This window comes from Saimiri boliviensis, chromosome 2 (assembly GCF_048565385.1).
Source record: "Saimiri boliviensis isolate mSaiBol1 chromosome 2, mSaiBol1.pri, whole genome shotgun sequence".
Lineage (NCBI taxonomy): Eukaryota > Metazoa > Chordata > Mammalia > Primates > Cebidae > Saimiri > Saimiri boliviensis.
Window position 1 is genome coordinate 87,231,951 of NC_133450.1, and position 16,771 is coordinate 87,248,721.

Consider the following 16,771-nt stretch of genomic DNA (forward strand, 5'->3'; position numbering starts at 1 on the left):
CTTCTTTAATCTCTTTTCTCTTTTACTCTAGGCCATGTGAAGTGTGTCCAGGAGGGTTGTCCAGGGCGAGAGTGAGCTTTGGGTGCACAGAGGTAGAGCTCTAAGGAGGAACCTCCAGCTGTCCCTGTCTTTCAGCAAATCACAAGTCGAAGCTTCATTTTACAACCCTGACTAAAAACCCGTTTGATGACACTGGGTCTTTTTTTTTTTTTTTTTAAGATGGGGTTTCACCATGTTGGCAATGCTGGTCTTGAACTCCTGACCACAGGTGATCCGCCTACCTTGGCCTCCCAAAGTGCTGAGATTACAGGTGTGAGCTGCCGCGCCCAGCCCCACACTGGGTCTTTTAACCATTTCTTTATGGCTAGAGGTCATAACTTCATCTTTGTTAAGAGCTCACTGCCTGGAACATTTATGTAATGTTAGAGCTCATGACACCCTACCTCCCCTCTCCCCATCTTCCTTGGTGCCTTCAGTCTTTTTCTTTTTCTTTTTTTTTTTTTTTTTTGAGACAGAGTTTCGCTCTTGTTACCCAGGCTGGAGTACAATGGCGTGATCTCGGCTCGCCACAACCTCCGCTTATTGGGTTCAGGCAATTCTCCTGCCTCAGCCTCCCGAGTAGCTGGGATTACAGGCACGCACCACCATGCCCAGCTAATTTTTTGTATTTTTAGTAGAGACGGGATTTCACCATGTTGACCAGGATGGTCTCGATCTCTTGACCTCGTGATCCACCCTCCTCGGCTTCCCAAAGTGCTGGGATTACAGGCTTGAGCCAACGCGCCTGGCGCCTTCAGTTTTTTTCAATCCCTAGTTCCAACCTAATCGGTAACACATTAACTGGGTTTTGCTGTTGATCTGTCCTTTCTCATTGCATCTCTGAGTCATAGTCTCTTTTCTCTAAGTTACTGAAAGTGCCCTGCTACTTTGATGACTTAACAGTTTGTGTTCTGGGAAGCCTTGGAATTCTGCCAATACCTATCATTCTAGGTGCTGGGACACGGAGGTAAAGAACATGACCTCAAGGAGCTTCCCGTCAATGAGAGGAGCAAGCTGATGCCTGGCAAAGGTAAATACCACCATAACAAAATAAGTGAAAGAGTGCGTTAGCTAATTTGTAAATTCAGCTTAAGATGAATCCTGCTGCTCTGGCCCTTCTCTGACCTTGGTGTTGGGACTGTAGGGTTTCTTGAACCTCCATCAAAGTTAACATCAAATCCCACTGCCTTCGTCTCAGCACCACCTTGATCACTCTAGCTTAGTTTCTCTGTCCCATGAATGGAACTCTTAGACCTTTCCACAACCATGCGAGGATATAGAATTCAAAGCTCGAGGGATGAAGTTAAAGCTTTTTGCCCATAGGGAGCCTCAACTCATGATTAGGAGAAAAAGATTGAGGAGTCTGAGTGGGAAGAGTTTGCTATTGCAAAGACAGCATCAGAGTAGCAGTAGTCATTGTGGGAAAACTCAGGACTGTGTTGGACTTACACTCTGTGGCTTTTATATTTTGTTTACTGAGGGAGGAGAAGGTCATCCTTTAAGTTCTTGGGATATCTAAATCGCTTCACATACTCCTGGGTGCTTGTTTAAATTTACTTTCAGCATGATCTGCCTCTACCTTTGGTCCTTACAAGGGTAAAAGGAACCCCAATGAAAAGCTTCATACCCCAGGTTTAAGTTTTTGCCTTGAAATATGCCTGGGATCCCAGACAATCTGGGAGTGGGCTCTTCCTCCCATGTGCTGAGTGTCCTGTATGTTCCTGGGGCTAGCGTGGAATTAAGGTGTGGAAGCTGTTGGCCATCTTTGTGAATGCTTGCCTGATCTCTGCAGGTGGCCTCACCCCCAGTCTTCCTGTGCCCTCCCCGGGTCATTGTGTCCCCTCTTCGTACCTCACTGGGGACAGCTGCAGCTCATCCCTGGTCTTGTCCCTGAGGTGCTGTTGGTGATTATATACAACTGGGCCTCTCCCTAGACCAGAGAGGTGGAGGGCAATTCTTTTTTTTTTTTTTTTTTTTTGAGACGGAGTTTCGCTCTTGTTACCCAGGCTGGAGTGCAATGGCGTGATCTCGGCTCACCGCAACCTCCGCCTCCTGGGTTCAAGCAATTCTCCTGCCTCAGCCTCCTGGGTAGCTGGGATTACAGGCACGTGCCACCATGCCCAGCTAATTTTTTGTATTTTTAGTAGAGACGGGGTTTCACCTTGTTGACCAGGATGGTCTCGATCTCTCGACCTCGTGATCCACCTGCCTCAGCCTCCCAAACTGCTGGGATTACAGGCTTGAGCCACCGCGCCTGGCCGGAGGGCAATTCTTAGCCCTTTCCCTCACTACATCATAAGCATCAACATCCCCCCTGGTCCAGAGCTCAAGAATGCTATTTGTAACTTCCTGTGAGTTATTCTGTCAGTAAAACAGATCTTTGTAGGCTGGCACTAGAGTCTTTTTAATGAGAACCTTCACTGAGTGGCTGCAAGTACCAGGTGACATTTGCTGGTCCTTCATAGGTGTCTTCTTTAATCTTCTCAAAAGTCGTGCAAACCAAATATTAGCATTAGCCCCTATTATGCAAAGGAAGTCACTAAAACACAAATGAATGAATGAATTTGCTGCTTATCATTCAGTTAGAACATGACAGAGCCAGGATTCAGACCTCGGTTTGTCCTGCCGAGTCCCCTACTTGCCTTTAGCTGCTGTGTACTTGGCGTTACCATGATGTAGATCATCTCAACAAAATAGAGCCACAATTTGTTAATGTGATATTAGCAAATATTTAACACATAATAAACTTACTTTGGTTACCTTAAAAATAAAATATTTGGCTGGGCAATAAATATTTGGCTCATGCCTGAAATTTTAGCATTTTGGGAGTCTGAGGTGGGGCGATTGCTTGCGCTCCTGAGTTCAAGACCAGCCAGGAATAAAGCAAACCCCATCTCTACAAAAAAAAAAAAAAAAAAAAAAAAAAAAAGGAAAGAAAGAAAAAAGAAAAATAAATTAGCTGGGCATAATCCCAGCTACTCAGGAGGCTGAGGTAGGAGGATCACTTGAGCCCAGGTGGCAGAGGTTGCAGAGAGCTGAGATTGTGCCCCTGCACCGCAGCCTGGGTAATAGAGCCAGACCTTGTCTCAAATGACAACCATAAAAATGAAGTACTCAGGCTGGGCGCAGTGGCTCAAGCCTGTAATTCCAGCACTTTGGGAGGCCGAGGCGGGTGGATCACAAGGTCAGGAGATCGAGACCATCCTGGTCAACATGGTGAAACCCCGCCTTTACTAAAAATACAAAAAAATTAGCTGGGCATGGTGGTGCGTGCCTGTAATCCCAGCTACTCAGGAGGCTGAGGCAGGAGAATTGCCTGAACCCAGGAGGCGGAGGTTGCGGTGAGCCGAGATCGCGCCATTGCACTCCAGCCTGGGTAACAAGAGCGAAACTCCATCTCAAAAAAAAAAAAAAAAAAAAAAAAAAATGAAGTACTCAGGCCTGGGGCTGTGGCTCAATACTCGTAATCCCAGCACTTTGGGAACCCAGCAGTTTGAGACCACCTGGGCAACACAGTGAAATCCTGTCTCTACAAAAAAAAAAAAAATGGTTTTTTTAAACTTTTTTTTTGTTTTTTTTTTTTTTCCTTTAAAGATGGGGTTTCATCATGCTGCCCAGGCTGGTCTTTAACTCCTGACCTCAGGTGATTTACCCACCTTGGCCTCCCAAAGTGCTAGGATTACAGGCGTGAGCCACCGTGCCCGGCAACAAAAAAATTTTTTAAAACTTAGCTGGGCATGGTGGCAAGTGCCTGTAGTCCCAGCTACTTGGGAGGCTAAGGTGGGAGGATGGCCTGGACACAGGAGTTTGAGGCTGCAGTGAGTTATGATCTGCCACTGCACGGCAGCCTGGGTGACAGCGAGATCCTGTCTCTATGAACAAAAACACATACACAAACAAAAGCCATCAAATATTCAAAATGTTTTCACTGACCGAGTGACTAGATAACGTGGTTTTTTTTTTTTTTTTTTTTTTGAGGCTGAGTCTCACTGTGTCGCCCAGACTGGAGTGGTGGCACAATTTCGGCTCACTGCAACTTCTGCCTCCCGGATTCAAGTGATTCTCTTGTTTCAGCCTCCTGAGCAGCTGGGAGTACAGGTGTGCACCACCAAGCCCAGCTAATTGTTGTATTTTTAATAGAAATGGGTTTTCACCATGTTGGTCATGTTGGTCTCGAACTCCTGACCTCATCATCTGCCTGTATGGGCCTTCCAAAGTGCTGGAATTACAGGGGTGAGCCACCGCGCTCAGCCTCTAATATGTTTTTGATGGGAAAGAAGGTGAGGTGTGAGGGGGCCACCAGAGAAAAGTAGGATATGAAGAAAGTGGAATGATTTTTCTAGATTCAAATAAGCGCTTATCTTGTAATCATTCTTGTCTCAAGGATTTTATACTCAAAGATAGAAAGTCACTGAGAATCCCATTGATACAGAAAACAGCCTGTGGAGCAGGGCCAAAGTAGGGGTGCAGATGACCCTGTTCCCAGAGAGGGGTCCCGATCCAGACTCCAATAATTCTTGCGCAAGAAAGAACTCAGGGCCAGTCCATAAGTAGAGTGAAAGCAAGTTTATTAAGAAAGTAAAGGAGTAAGAGAATAGCTATTCCATAGAAATAGCAGCCCCGAGGGCTGCTGCTTGCCCATTTTTAGGGTTATTTCTTGATTTTATGCTGAACAATGGGTGGATTATTCATGCCTCCTCTTTTTAGACTATATAGCAGGCGTCGCCAAACTACGGCCCACTGGCTGCATGCAGCCCCCTGGGGCCATTTATCCGGCCCCCCCCCACCGCCGCACTTCAGGAAGGGGCACCTCTTTCATTGGTGGTCAGTGAGAGGAGCACAGTATGTGGCGGCCCTCCAACGGTCTGAGGGACAGTGAACTGGCCCCCTGTGTAAAAAGTCTGGGGACGCCTGCTATATAGGGTAACTTCCTGTAGTTGCCATGGCATTTGTAAACTGTCAGGCACTGGTTGGAGTGTAGCATTGAGGAGGACAGCAGGTCACTCTCTATCTTGGTTTTGGTGGATTTCAGCTGGCTTCTTTACTACCACCTGTTTTATCAGCAAGGTCTTTATGATCTGTATCTTGTGCTGACCTTTTATCTCATCCTGTGACTTAGAATACTTTAACTGTCTGGAATGCAGCCCAGTAGGTCTCAGCCTCATTTTGCTCCACCCTTATTCAAGATGGAGTTGCTCTGGTTCAAACACCTCTGACAACCCCACATGACTTCCTTGTCTTTGCTGTGGCTTCATCTGCAGTCAGAGGCCCGTGGGGGAGAGGACCAAAAAAGAAAATGCCTAAATTCCCTACGCTGAAAGTCTTGGAGGTATGTGCATGTAAACAGTTCATGCACCAAGAAGGCAACCGTGACTCATCTCCATTATTGCTCCATTATCTTCAGAAGAAGCCCACCCTTCTCAACTCTACTTTGTGATGTTGGAGAGGCGACCCTTGAAACCATGTTTCTGCTTAAACTCTGCCAATAAAGGGCTCTGGAGGGAGACAGGAGGCTGGAGGAGGGACTTCCTGTTTGCTTCCTATTTACTTCCTGCTTCCGTGAGCGTCACCATGTCAACGCCTATTTACCTCTCAGTGGATGTTCTTTTGTGTAGCTGCACTAAATTCCTTTTAGAGTAGCTATCAGAAGAGATACCAGCTGCCTCCTGAGAAACCTGGATCTCAGCCTAGAGGGCCCTCCTCTGAGCTCAGAGGCCTCAGCAATAGTTGAGTGGTCCCTATTCTTTAGACTTAAGAGTTTCAGCTTCTTTGGTGTGCCTCCACCCAAAATTTAAATTCTATCATTTTCATTTCCTCCCTTAATTCCCTCAATGTAGGCGTGGTAGCTACTTCCAAAAATTGCTAGGGCCCTAATAGGGTCCCCTTACCCAACTCTTTATACCTTAACTTTATATCTAGTTAAGTTGTTTACGTTAAACTTCCTTTGTTCAGATGGGCATGGTGGCTCACTCCTGTAATTGCTAGCACTATGGGAGGCTGAGGTGGGAGGATCGCTGGGGCCCAGGAGTTCGGGACCAGCCTGGGCAATATAGCAAGACCTTATCTCTATTAAAAATTAAAAAAAAAAAATTAGCTCCGCATGCATGATGGTGTGTGCCTGTGGTCCCAGCTACTCAGGATGCTGGGGCAGAAGGCTGGCTTGAGCCAGGAGGTCAAGGCTGCATTGAGCCGTGATCACACCACTGCACTCCAGCCTGGGCCACAGAGCCAGACACTGTCTAAGGACAGCAACGACAACAAAAAACTTACCCTGTTCAGATATTTGGCTAGGAATGTTGCCATTTTAGGAGGAGCAGTTGTGGGTGAGGTTGGGGAGAGTCTAGCAATGTCAGCAGCTTTGAAGAAGGCACTTGGTAATCTACACCATGGCCAAAACCAGCCCATAGTGTAATCCATTCCTCAGACTGCCAGTAGCTCTAGATTCACAGATATTAATGAGGGATATCTACGAACTAGATACCTGTGGGCACTTCTACAGCCTGCAGATTATTAATAGTCACGCAAAGGAAGGCAAATGGATATTTTCTGGTGGCGGGTCGGAAGGGAGCAGTTGCATTTGAAGAATAAACGATGGTTTTCATTGATTTGCTTTTTTAAAAGAACAGTAACAAAAGAAAAATCCTTGAAAAGTATTTTTATTCCCACCTCCTGTACTGTTCAGGGAATATGAGTGATATTTGGACTCGCAAACAAAAGAAGGCAGGGGCATATCTCTGTGTTTCTATGGTTCCTTGTTGAGGGAGTAAGCCTGTTAAGTTCTTGTGTGAGCACTGACAGGTTTTTATGAATAGTTCATGACACAGGTACACACTGGGCTGTTGGGGCTGAAATATCTGGTTGTCTTTTCGTATGTTGTCAGCATTCTTTCCGGCCTCACTCACTTCCCTGAATGACTTGTGCTTGAGAATGTTTCTGCGTGATTTATCTGAGCTTGCTCTCTATCTGAGAGCAGGAAGTCAAAAGGTGAGTGATAGAGCCATTTGCTGCTGTTCTCTACTTTGCAGATATTCAAGAGGAGCCTGAAACCGTTTCTTGGATGTCTCATGAATGTCAGAAAATATCTTTTGGAGGGTTAGAAGATCAGGGGACAGGGTTGCTCACATTTGCTGCCGTGAAACAAAGCCAGGCTTCACTTGGAAACAGTACCACACCTTGTGAAGCGATTACCCCTAAGCAGGAAAGTAGCTACGAAAGGTGAGAACTGTCTTCATGTTTCCTTTTCCTTCCTCTTAGATTCCCATGAAAGTTACGACTAAAGAGGATACAATTTTAGAAAGAGATACAACAGGGGAAATCATCATTGCTTGAAGAATGTGACACATTTTTTTCCCTCTCCTTTCAGGGATGATTTTCTGTAATATCTGGTTTTCTTTGCTGGTATTCAACATCCTTTGTTGTATTTTTTAGTTTTTATTGTTTACTTTCTTATTTATCTTAGGATTTCAATGTAGAACGTTTTTTCCTTTTCCTTTTTTTAAACGGGTTTCCTGGTCTTAAGTGGGCAGTGAAATTTGTTTGGGAGTCAAACAAAATATAAAAGAGTTGTAACACTCCCTGTACTGCCTTTAAAAGGTAGGTGTGTTTGCTGGAACAAGCATTAGGCTTGCAGACAAAAACGCTGAGGGAGAAGAGGAGTGGAGAGGAGTCCCAGATTTTCTTCTTAAAACGTGTGTGTATTTGGCAAGTTATTTAGCTTCTATTATCTTATTTATGTAAGAGGCTTAATAGTGTATTTCTGATTGGTTGTGAAGGTTATTAAATGGGACAGTGTAAAGAAATAATTCTCAAAAAAATATTTCTTGCCCACAAAAGGTACTCATTAAATATTGTATATACACAGCTTGTGTGCAGGTATACTTAAATTTGGATGGACTCTCTGAATGATTTCAATGCATTTTTTTGGGAGAATATCCAGTTATTTTTACTTCTTAAAGTATTGCTAGCTGTCACATCTGACCAATGAATGATATATGGTGAAAAGCATTCTAATGCTATGTAAATTGCCAAAATAGAAGCAAGAAATGTTTTAAAAGGACCTTTAGGTTTCTAGAACTGATGCCAAGAGTCTGAATTTTATGGACTTTTCTCTCTGGATCTATCAGAAATTCCGGAACCCAGATAAGAGCTACCTTGTCGGGTGGTAAGGCATGAGAAGAATGAGGAATGAAGGGTGGGTGGGGGCTTCCTCTTACTAATGACACTCCCTGGCAGCAGGTGCTCAGCTCTTCCTTTTCTCCTGGGTGGAGGTGGAGGTGGAGCCAGAGGCAGACCTCAGTGTAGTCGGCTAGTTTGTAGGGTCAGGTTGCAGATGTTCATCAACAACAGATGTAAGGGGCTTGTAGGCAGGTCTTTACTAAGGATACTGATCCAGGTAAGAAATAGGTTTTGCCATCCGTTTGGAATGGAACTTGATGTTTCTGGGAATGATTGGTTTGTAACTAGAGGCATTTTGTTCTGTCCAAGGATCCTGTCATCCTCCTCATTCCCTGTGCTCAGTCTCCACCTGTCTCCCATTCTGTGACGATGGTTCAATGGAAGAGACTCTGCTGGCAGCATTACTTGTGGGCCCTGGGCTGTTACATGCTGCTGGCCATTGTGGCTCTGAAACTTTCTCTCAGGTTGAAGTGTGACTCTGACCACTTGGGTCTGGAGTCCAGGGAATTTCAAAGCCAGTACTGTAGGAATATCTTGTACAGTTCCCTGAAGCTGCCAGCAAACAGGTCTATCGACTGTTCAGCAGTCACCCGAGGGGACCAAGAAGCGGTGTTGCAGGCTATTCTGAGTAACCTGGAGGTCAAGAAGAAGCGGGAGCCTTTCACAGACACCCACTACCTCTCGCTCACCAGAGACTGTGAGCGCTTTAAGGCTGAAAGGAAGTTCATACAGTTCCCACTGAGCAAAGAAGAGGTGGAGTTCCCTATTGCATACTCCATGGTGATTCACGAGAAGATTGAAAACTTTGAAAGGCTCCTGCGAGCGGTGTATGCCCCTCAGAACATATACTGCATCCACGTGGATGAGAAGTCCCCAGAAACTTTCAAAAAGGCAGTCAAAGCAATTACCTCATGCTTCCCAAACGTCTTCATAGCCAGTAAGCTGGTTCGGGTGGTTTATGCCTCCTGGTCCAGGGTGCAAGCTGATCTCAACTGCATGGAAGACTTGCTTCAGAGCTCAGTGCCATGGAAATACTTCCTGAATACATGTGGGACGGACTTTCCTATAAAGAGCAATGAAGAGATGGTCCAGGCTCTCAAGATGTTGAATGGGAGGAATAGTATGGAGACAGAGGTACCTACTGAGTTCAAAAAAAACCGCTGGAAATACCGCTTTGAGGTAGTGGGAGACCAATTACACCTAACCGGAAAGAAGAAGGATCCTCCCCCTTTTAATGTAACTGTGTTCACAGGGAATGCATATATCGTGGCTTCCCGAGATTTTGTCCAACATGTTTTGAAGAATCCTAAATCCCAACAACTGATTGAATGGGTAAAAGACACCTATAGCCCTGACGAACACCTCTGGGCCACCCTGCAGCGTGCATGGTGGATGCCTGGCTCTGTTCCCCACCACCGCAAGTATGACATCTCAGACATGATTTCCATTGCCAGGCTGGTCAAGTGGCAGAGTCATGAAGGAGACATCAGTAAGGGTGCCCCTTATGGCCCTTGCTCTGGAATCCACCAGCGGGCTATCTGTGTGTATGGGGCTGGGGACTTGCATTGGATGCTTCAAAACCATCACCTGTTGGCCAACAAGTTTGACCCAAAGGTAGATGATAGTGCTCTTCAGTGCTTGGAAGAGTACCTACGTTATAAGGCCTTCCATGGGACTGCACTTTGAGACGCACTATAAGAGCATTGCTACCTGTGGGGCAAGAACATGTGTAAACATGCTCGGAACTTGCTGGGACAGTGTGGGTGGGAGGCCAGGGCTTTGCAATCCGTAGCATCCCCTAGGATGAGGGGGCTCCTGTGAGAGTGTGGGTAAGTAGATCTGTTGCCTTGTAAATTGCTGCCCGGGTGAATGCTGCTGCTTCTCCCACCCCTAACTCTCGCAGTTCCTCTGTTGTCCTTACCGAGTGAGAATGAGAGCTGCTGTGATTTGGGAGAGTGAAGGAGGGATGTGTGACAGGGCACTTGATTTCAGTTGAATGCCTGGTGGTAGCTTTTCCATTCTGTGGAGCTGCTGTTCCTAATAATCCTAGGTTTGGTAGCATGGAGAACTTTGATGGAAAGAGAGCCTTCCCTTTTGTACTGTTAACTTAAAAATAAATCCTGATTCAAAGTGTTACCTCTACTTTTTGCCTAGTATGCCAGAAATAATATAAATAGATATATGTGTAAAACTTTCTCTAAGGATTTGTGACATTTAAAATCCCTAGGGGCTGGCAAGAGCGTTCTATTATTCGGAAATGGTCCTGACAAGCTGCACAAATAGCAAATTCTCATGAAGACGGGGAACAGAGCTGGTGTTTTGATTGTTTGAAAGCCAGCCTCGACCAGGTGAGGCAGCTCACACCTGTAATTCCCACCACTTTGGGAGGTGGGTGAGTCACCTGAGCTCAAAAGTTCAAGACCAGCTTGGCCTGTATGGTGAAATCCTGTCTCTACTAAAAATACAAAAAATTAGCTGGGTGTAGTGGCAGGCACCTGTAATCCCAGCTTCTCGGTGGCTGAGGCAGGAGAATTGCTTGAATTCGGGAGGTGGAGGTTGCCGTGAGCTGAAATAGTGCCACTGCACTACAGCCTGGGCGATAACAGTGAAACTCTGTGTCAAAAATAAGAAAAGAAAGCTCTCCTCATTTTGTTTATATTGCCAGGTTCGTTACTTTTCTGGAAAGGAAAAGGCAGGGTGATTTAACCAGTTTGACCGCCTGTATAGTTATAGGAAAATCACAGCGCTAATTTTGTCTGCCTCACAGCCAAAGCTTAACTAATGTTCCGTAATGAAGACAATAGCCATTCAGGTAAGGTAATGTGTAATTATTCAAAGTGGAACATGTTTTTGTCCGGGGATGGTCTGCACTATTGGTAATTATATTGAGAAATAAAAATAAACTAGGACTATTTAGCTAAACCAGGATGTCTGCTTGTTGCATGTTTAGGCCTCTTGAGTTAAAACTCTTTTTTTTTTTTTGAGACAGAGTTTCGCTCTTGTTACCCAGGCTGGAGTGCAATGGTGCGATCTTGGCTCACCGCAACCTCTGCCTCCTGGGTTCAGGCAATTCTCCTGCCTCAGCCTCCTGAGTAGCTGGGATTACAGGCACGTGCCATCATGCCCAGCTAATTTTTTGTATTTTTAGTAGAGATGGGGTTTCACCATGTTGACCAGGATGGTCTCGATCTCTTGACCTCGTGATCCACCCGCCTCGGCCTCCCAAAGTGCTGGGATTACAGGCTTGAGCCACTGTGCCTGGCCGTTTTTTTTTTTTTTGTTTTTTGTTTTTTTTTTAAACATGGTCTCGCTCTGTCATCCAGGCTGCTGTGTAGTGGCATGATCTCCGCTCATTGCAGCCTCTGCCTCCTGGGTTCAGGTGATTCTCCCACCCCAGCCTTGCAAGTACCTGGGATTATAGGTGTGAGCTACCATGTCCAGCTAATTTCTATGTATTTGTGTAGAGATGGGGTTTTGCCATGTTGGCCAGACTGGTCTTGAGCTGCTGGCCTCAAGTGATCTACCTGCCTCAGCCTCCCAAAATGCTGGGATTACAAGCATAAGCCACCACGCCTGGCCCTCCTCTTGAGTCAAAACTCTTATTTCAGAATGTGAATGCAAGGATCCTGTTTGTGATTCTGCAGATTACACATTTCCTTGTAGGGGGACAATAATGTATGTTTAAATACCTATGTGTGTATATGGATACACAAACGCAGCAGGCTACCTCCCAAATGTTACCTAGTGAAACAGTTTCCTTTCTGAAGCTCCAGAGATAATTGTTGGCTAAGTCATACTCTTCTGTGATGGGCAAGGGATACTATAGAAATATAGGCAGTGCCCTTGGAATATAGTCCTGTCTCCTGCATGCAGCATGCCCTGGAAAAGTGATTTATATGGGAGTTAATTTGTGTAATCTGAAAGGGTTCCCATTAATATGTCGTGATGTCATTAATATGTTTCTGTATTTCTGATGTCATTCAATTCATCAAGTTTTCTCTCATGATCAGCTTTGCTCTATGCAAGCCCTGTAACTCTGACAGTTATCACCGTGTCTGACACCGTGAGTTTTTTATTCATAAGTTAATGACTTCTGGCCACCTGTGGTGGCTCATCCTGTAATCCCAGCACTTTGGGAGGCCAGGGTAGGTGGATCACTTGAGGTCAGGAGTTCGAGACTAGCCTGGCCAACATGATGAAACTCCATCTCCACTGAAAATACAAAAATTAGCCAGGTGTGGTGACGGGCACCCGTAATCCCAGCTACTTGGGAGGCTGAGGCAGGAGAATCACTTGAACCTGGAAGGCGGAGGTTGCAGTGAGGTGAGGTCATACCACTGCACTCCAGCCTGGGGGACTGAGTGAAACTCTGTTCTAAAAAATAATAATAAAAAAAGTTGGTGAGTTCTTTTGGGGTAAGGTTGTACTTCTTAGGTGATGGGTATTGTCACTGCCAACTTACCTGCATTGTAATACAGTCCTATTCACTTTGCTCCCAGCCCTACCATGGAGATGACTGATAACTAGTTATATACATGATGGATGTGCCCTGAGAGGTCTGTGGCCAGCAGCGGTGATTGCAGTGGTGATCATGGCCTCCCCCTGCTGGCCGATGTGACGGTCCCTGGCTCTCCTCTGAAGGAGAGAGCAGGAGCACACTACCACTGTGTGAAGTAGGCAGAAAAGCCTCCCTAGGCCTTTGCTGCCTGAGAAAAAAACTTTGGCCTTACAGTTAACTTAGTCTAAAAGCTTTCATGTGAAATAAGTTACAATTTTTTAACATAAATAAAAAGATTAAAATGTGGACTTGTCGTTTTTTGGGGGATAGGTTGCTGAAATTTTCCAGCCATTGAGATTTTCTCTAGAAATATATTCAGGTGAAAGGAAATGCTCTTTATTGACTAACACAAGGCCTTCGTATCAGAGGGGTTGAATTTCTCCGCCATTGGTTTAGTGTATTATAGAAATGACGCTCCAGGCTGTGCATGGTGGCTCACACCTGTAATCCCAGCACTCTGGGAGGCCGAGGCGGGCAGATCACAAGATCAAGAGTTTTGAGACCACCTTGGCCAACATGGCGAAAACCCATCTCTACTAAAAATACAGAAATTAGCCGGGCGTGGTGGCACTAATCTCAGCTGCTCAGAGGCTGAGGCAGGAGAGTCACTTGAACCCAGGAGGAGGAGGTTGCAGTGAGCCGAGGTTGTACCATTGCACTCCAGCCTGGGCGACAAGAGCAAGACTCCGTCTCAAAAAAAAAAAAACCAAAAAACAAACAAAACAAAACAAAACACCAACACATCTGTTGATTTTTCTCTTCCCTCTGAGCCCTATCTGTTTCTTCAACCATTCTCTGGTAAGAAAAAAATCTTGTGGCCGGGCGCGGTGGCTCAAGCCTGTAATCCCAGCACTTTGGGAGGCCGAGGCGGGTGGATCACGAGGTCGAGAGATCGAGACCATCCTGGTCAACATGGTGAAACCCCGTCTCTACTAAAAATACAAAAAAAATTAGCTGGGCGTGGTGGCGCGTGCCTGTAGTCCCAGCTACTCAGGAGGCTGAGGCAGGAGAATTGCCTGAGCCCAGGAGGCGGAGGTTGTGGTGAGCCGAGATCGCGCCATTGCACTCCAGCCTGGGTAACAAGAGTGAAACTCCGTCTCAAAAAAAAAAAAAAAAAAGAAAAAAATCTCATAAATTAAGTGAGCAACTACGTTTTTATTACCTCTCAAGGTTTGAATTTCCTCTTTATTTTTGATTTGTGGCCTATTGGTGAGCATTGTTTTAATAACTGCTTGTTTGTTGTGCACTCTGCTCACTGTGATTTTGTTCTGTTGGTTGAGTGAAAAAATAGTTTCCCTTTTGAAACGGGGGTCTCACTCTTTTGCCCAGGCTGGAGTGCAGTGCTGCAATCACGGCTCACAGCAGCACCGATCTCCTGGACTCAAGTGATCTTTCCACCTCAGCCACCCGAGTAGCTAGGGCTACAGGCGTGTTCAGGGAGTTTGAGGCTGCAGCGAACTATGATCATTGTGCTACCGCATTCCAGCTTGAGTGACAGAGTGAGTCCCCGTCTCAGAAAAAACAAAAGCCCACAAAAAGGTGGACAGGGAAACCCACAATGGGAAGGCGATGTTAAGTTAAGGTCTGAAAGAAGGCCAGGCACAGTGGCTCACACCTGTAATCCCAGCACTTCGGGAGGATGAGGCAGGAGGATTGCTTGAACCTAGGAGGTCAACCTGGGTTCAAGTGATCCTCCTACCTCAGCCTCCTGAGTAGCTGGGACTACAGGCCTATGCCACCATGCCTAGCATGAAAATTTTTTAAGAAAGAAGGAAAAGGCAGTTGATGAGCTTGTTTGGGAACATATGACATAATTCAGTTGGGGACATTAAATACTTTGATTAAGAATGGAAAGAACAGGCCAGGCATAGTGGCTCACGCCTGTAATCCAAGCACTTTGGAGGCCAAGGCAGGTGGATCACCTGAGGTTGGGAGTTCAAGACCAGCCTGACCAACATGCTGAAACCCCGTCTTTAAAAAAAAAAAAAAAAAAAAAAGGAAAGAACACTGGGGCTAGGTGTGGTGGTTCACAACTGTAATCCCAGCACTTTAGGAGACTGAGGTGGGAGGGTTACTTGAGCCCAGAAGTTTGAGGATGTCGTGAGCCATGACCATACTTTTACACTGGGTATGAGAAGATCCTTCTTAAAAAATATATATATATTGGGAACGATAGTAAGAGGAGTTAAAAAAAAGAAAGATAATTAAATACCTTGCCTGGTTCTCTGCTTTAAGTATCTTACTTGACCTAAAGATCTGTTCTTTTATTTTTTAAAATTTTTTGTACTTTTTATTGATAAGATCTCACTGTGTTGTTGCTCAGCCTGGTTCTGAACTCCTGGGCTGGAGTAATCCTCTTAGCCTCCTGAGTAGCTGGGATTACAGGCATGTGCCACTGTACCTGTCCCCAAGAATTTGATCTTACTGCTTCTGTTTAGTCTTTTTTTTTTGAGATGAAGTTTTTGTCTTCATGCCCAGGCTGGAGAATGCAATGGTATGGTTTTGGCTCACTGCAACCTCTGCCTCTGGGGTTCAAGCGATTCTCCTGTCTCAGTTTCCCAAGTAGCTGGGATTACAGGCATGTGCCACCATGCCTGGCTAATTTTTGTATTTTTAGTAGGGACAAGGTTTCACCACGTTGGCCAGGCTGGTCTCTAACTCCTGACCTCAGGCAATCCACCTGCCTCAGCCTCCCAAAGTGCTAGGATTACAGGCATGAGCCACCTCGCCCAGCCTATTTAGTCTTTTATTACAAAGATGAATAAGATGTGGTTCCTGCCTCTATGAAGCTTGAGTGTATTGGCAACCAGTGAGATAACTTATTCATTCTACAACTATTAATTGAGCTCTTACTGTTTAACAGGAATTGTTCTTGGCACTGGGGATATGTTAGTCAACAACACAGAGAAAAATTCCAACCCTTGTGTTGTTTGCATACTACTGTGAAACAGACTGTAAATAGTAGAAGGAAACAAATGATAGAGATCAACGGAAGTGACGGAGAACTTGGGAGGATGGAGTAAAAAGGGAAGATACTTAAAATTTTAAATTGGGTGGGCTGCGTTGGGCAGGGAGGCTCACATCTGTAATCCCAGCACTTTGGAAGGCTAAGACAGGAGGATAGCTTGAGCTGTGGAGTTACAGACTGTAGTGAACTACCGTTACTGTGCCACTGCATTTCAGCTTGAGTGAGAGAGTGAGACCTTGTCTCAAACACACACACACACACACACACACACACACACACACACACACGTAAACAAAACAAATTCCTCAATGAAAAGATGATGTTCAAGTAAAGATCTGAAGGAAGAACAGGCACAGCCTGGGTGTAGTGGCTCATGCTTGTAATCCAAGCACTTTGGAGGCCAAGGCAGGCGAATCACCTGAGGTCAGGAGTTCAAGACCAGCCTGACCAACACGGTGAAACCCCGCCTATTAAAAAAAATAATAAGTTAGGAAGGGCAGGCACAGTGGCTCGTGCCTTTAATCCCAGTACTTTGGGAATTTAGGGAGAATGGATTGCTTGAGCCCAGGAGTTGGAGACCAGCCTAGTCAACATGGCAAAACCCTGTCTCTACGCAAAATACAAAAATTAGCAGGCCTGTAGTTCTAGCTGCTTAGGAGGTTGAGGCAGGAGGATTGCTTGGGCCCAGGAGGTTGAGGATGCAGTGAGCCATGATTGTGCCACTCACTGTACTTCAGCGTGGGTAACAGAGCAAGACCTCACCTCAAGGAAAAATAAAAACATCTTAATCCATGAGGATTAAGGGGGAAGAGCATATTCCAAGCCAAGAGGAAAGAGTTGCAAGACCCTTAAGCAGGAACCCACCTGCCATGTTTCAGGTACAGCGAGGAAGGTATTTTAAGTGAATCAGAGTCAAGGAGGAGGAGAAGAGAGTTAAGAGGGGCATGCATATCTTTAAAAAAAAAAAAAAAAGCTGGGCGTGGTTGCTCACGCCTGTCATCCTAGCACTTTGGGAGGCCGAGGTGGGTGAT

General features: G+C 45.6%; 1 protein-coding gene across 3 annotated transcripts; it reads left to right on the forward strand.

The window, feature by feature from the left end:
- Positions 1–971: 971 nt before the first annotated feature.
- On the forward strand, positions 972–12,939 carry GCNT3 (glucosaminyl (N-acetyl) transferase 3, mucin type). Of its 3 annotated transcripts, XM_003928988.4 has the most exons (3): positions 972–1,069; positions 7,065–7,254; positions 8,524–12,939. In XM_003928988.4, the coding sequence occupies exon 3, from the start codon at positions 8,584–8,586 to the stop codon at positions 9,898–9,900; it is 1,317 nt and encodes a 438-aa protein (XP_003929037.3). In that variant the 5' UTR covers positions 972–1,069; positions 7,065–7,254; positions 8,524–8,583; the 3' UTR covers positions 9,901–12,939. The 3 variants fall into 3 exon arrangements, with proteins under 3 accessions (XP_003929037.3, XP_003929038.3, XP_074249949.1); XM_003928989.4 differs by lacking the exon at positions 972–1,069 and having other exon boundaries at positions 6,889–7,254; XM_074393848.1 differs by lacking the exons at positions 972–1,069; positions 7,065–7,254 and adding an exon at positions 7,554–7,727.
- The last annotated feature ends 3,832 nt before the right edge of the window (positions 12,940–16,771 follow it).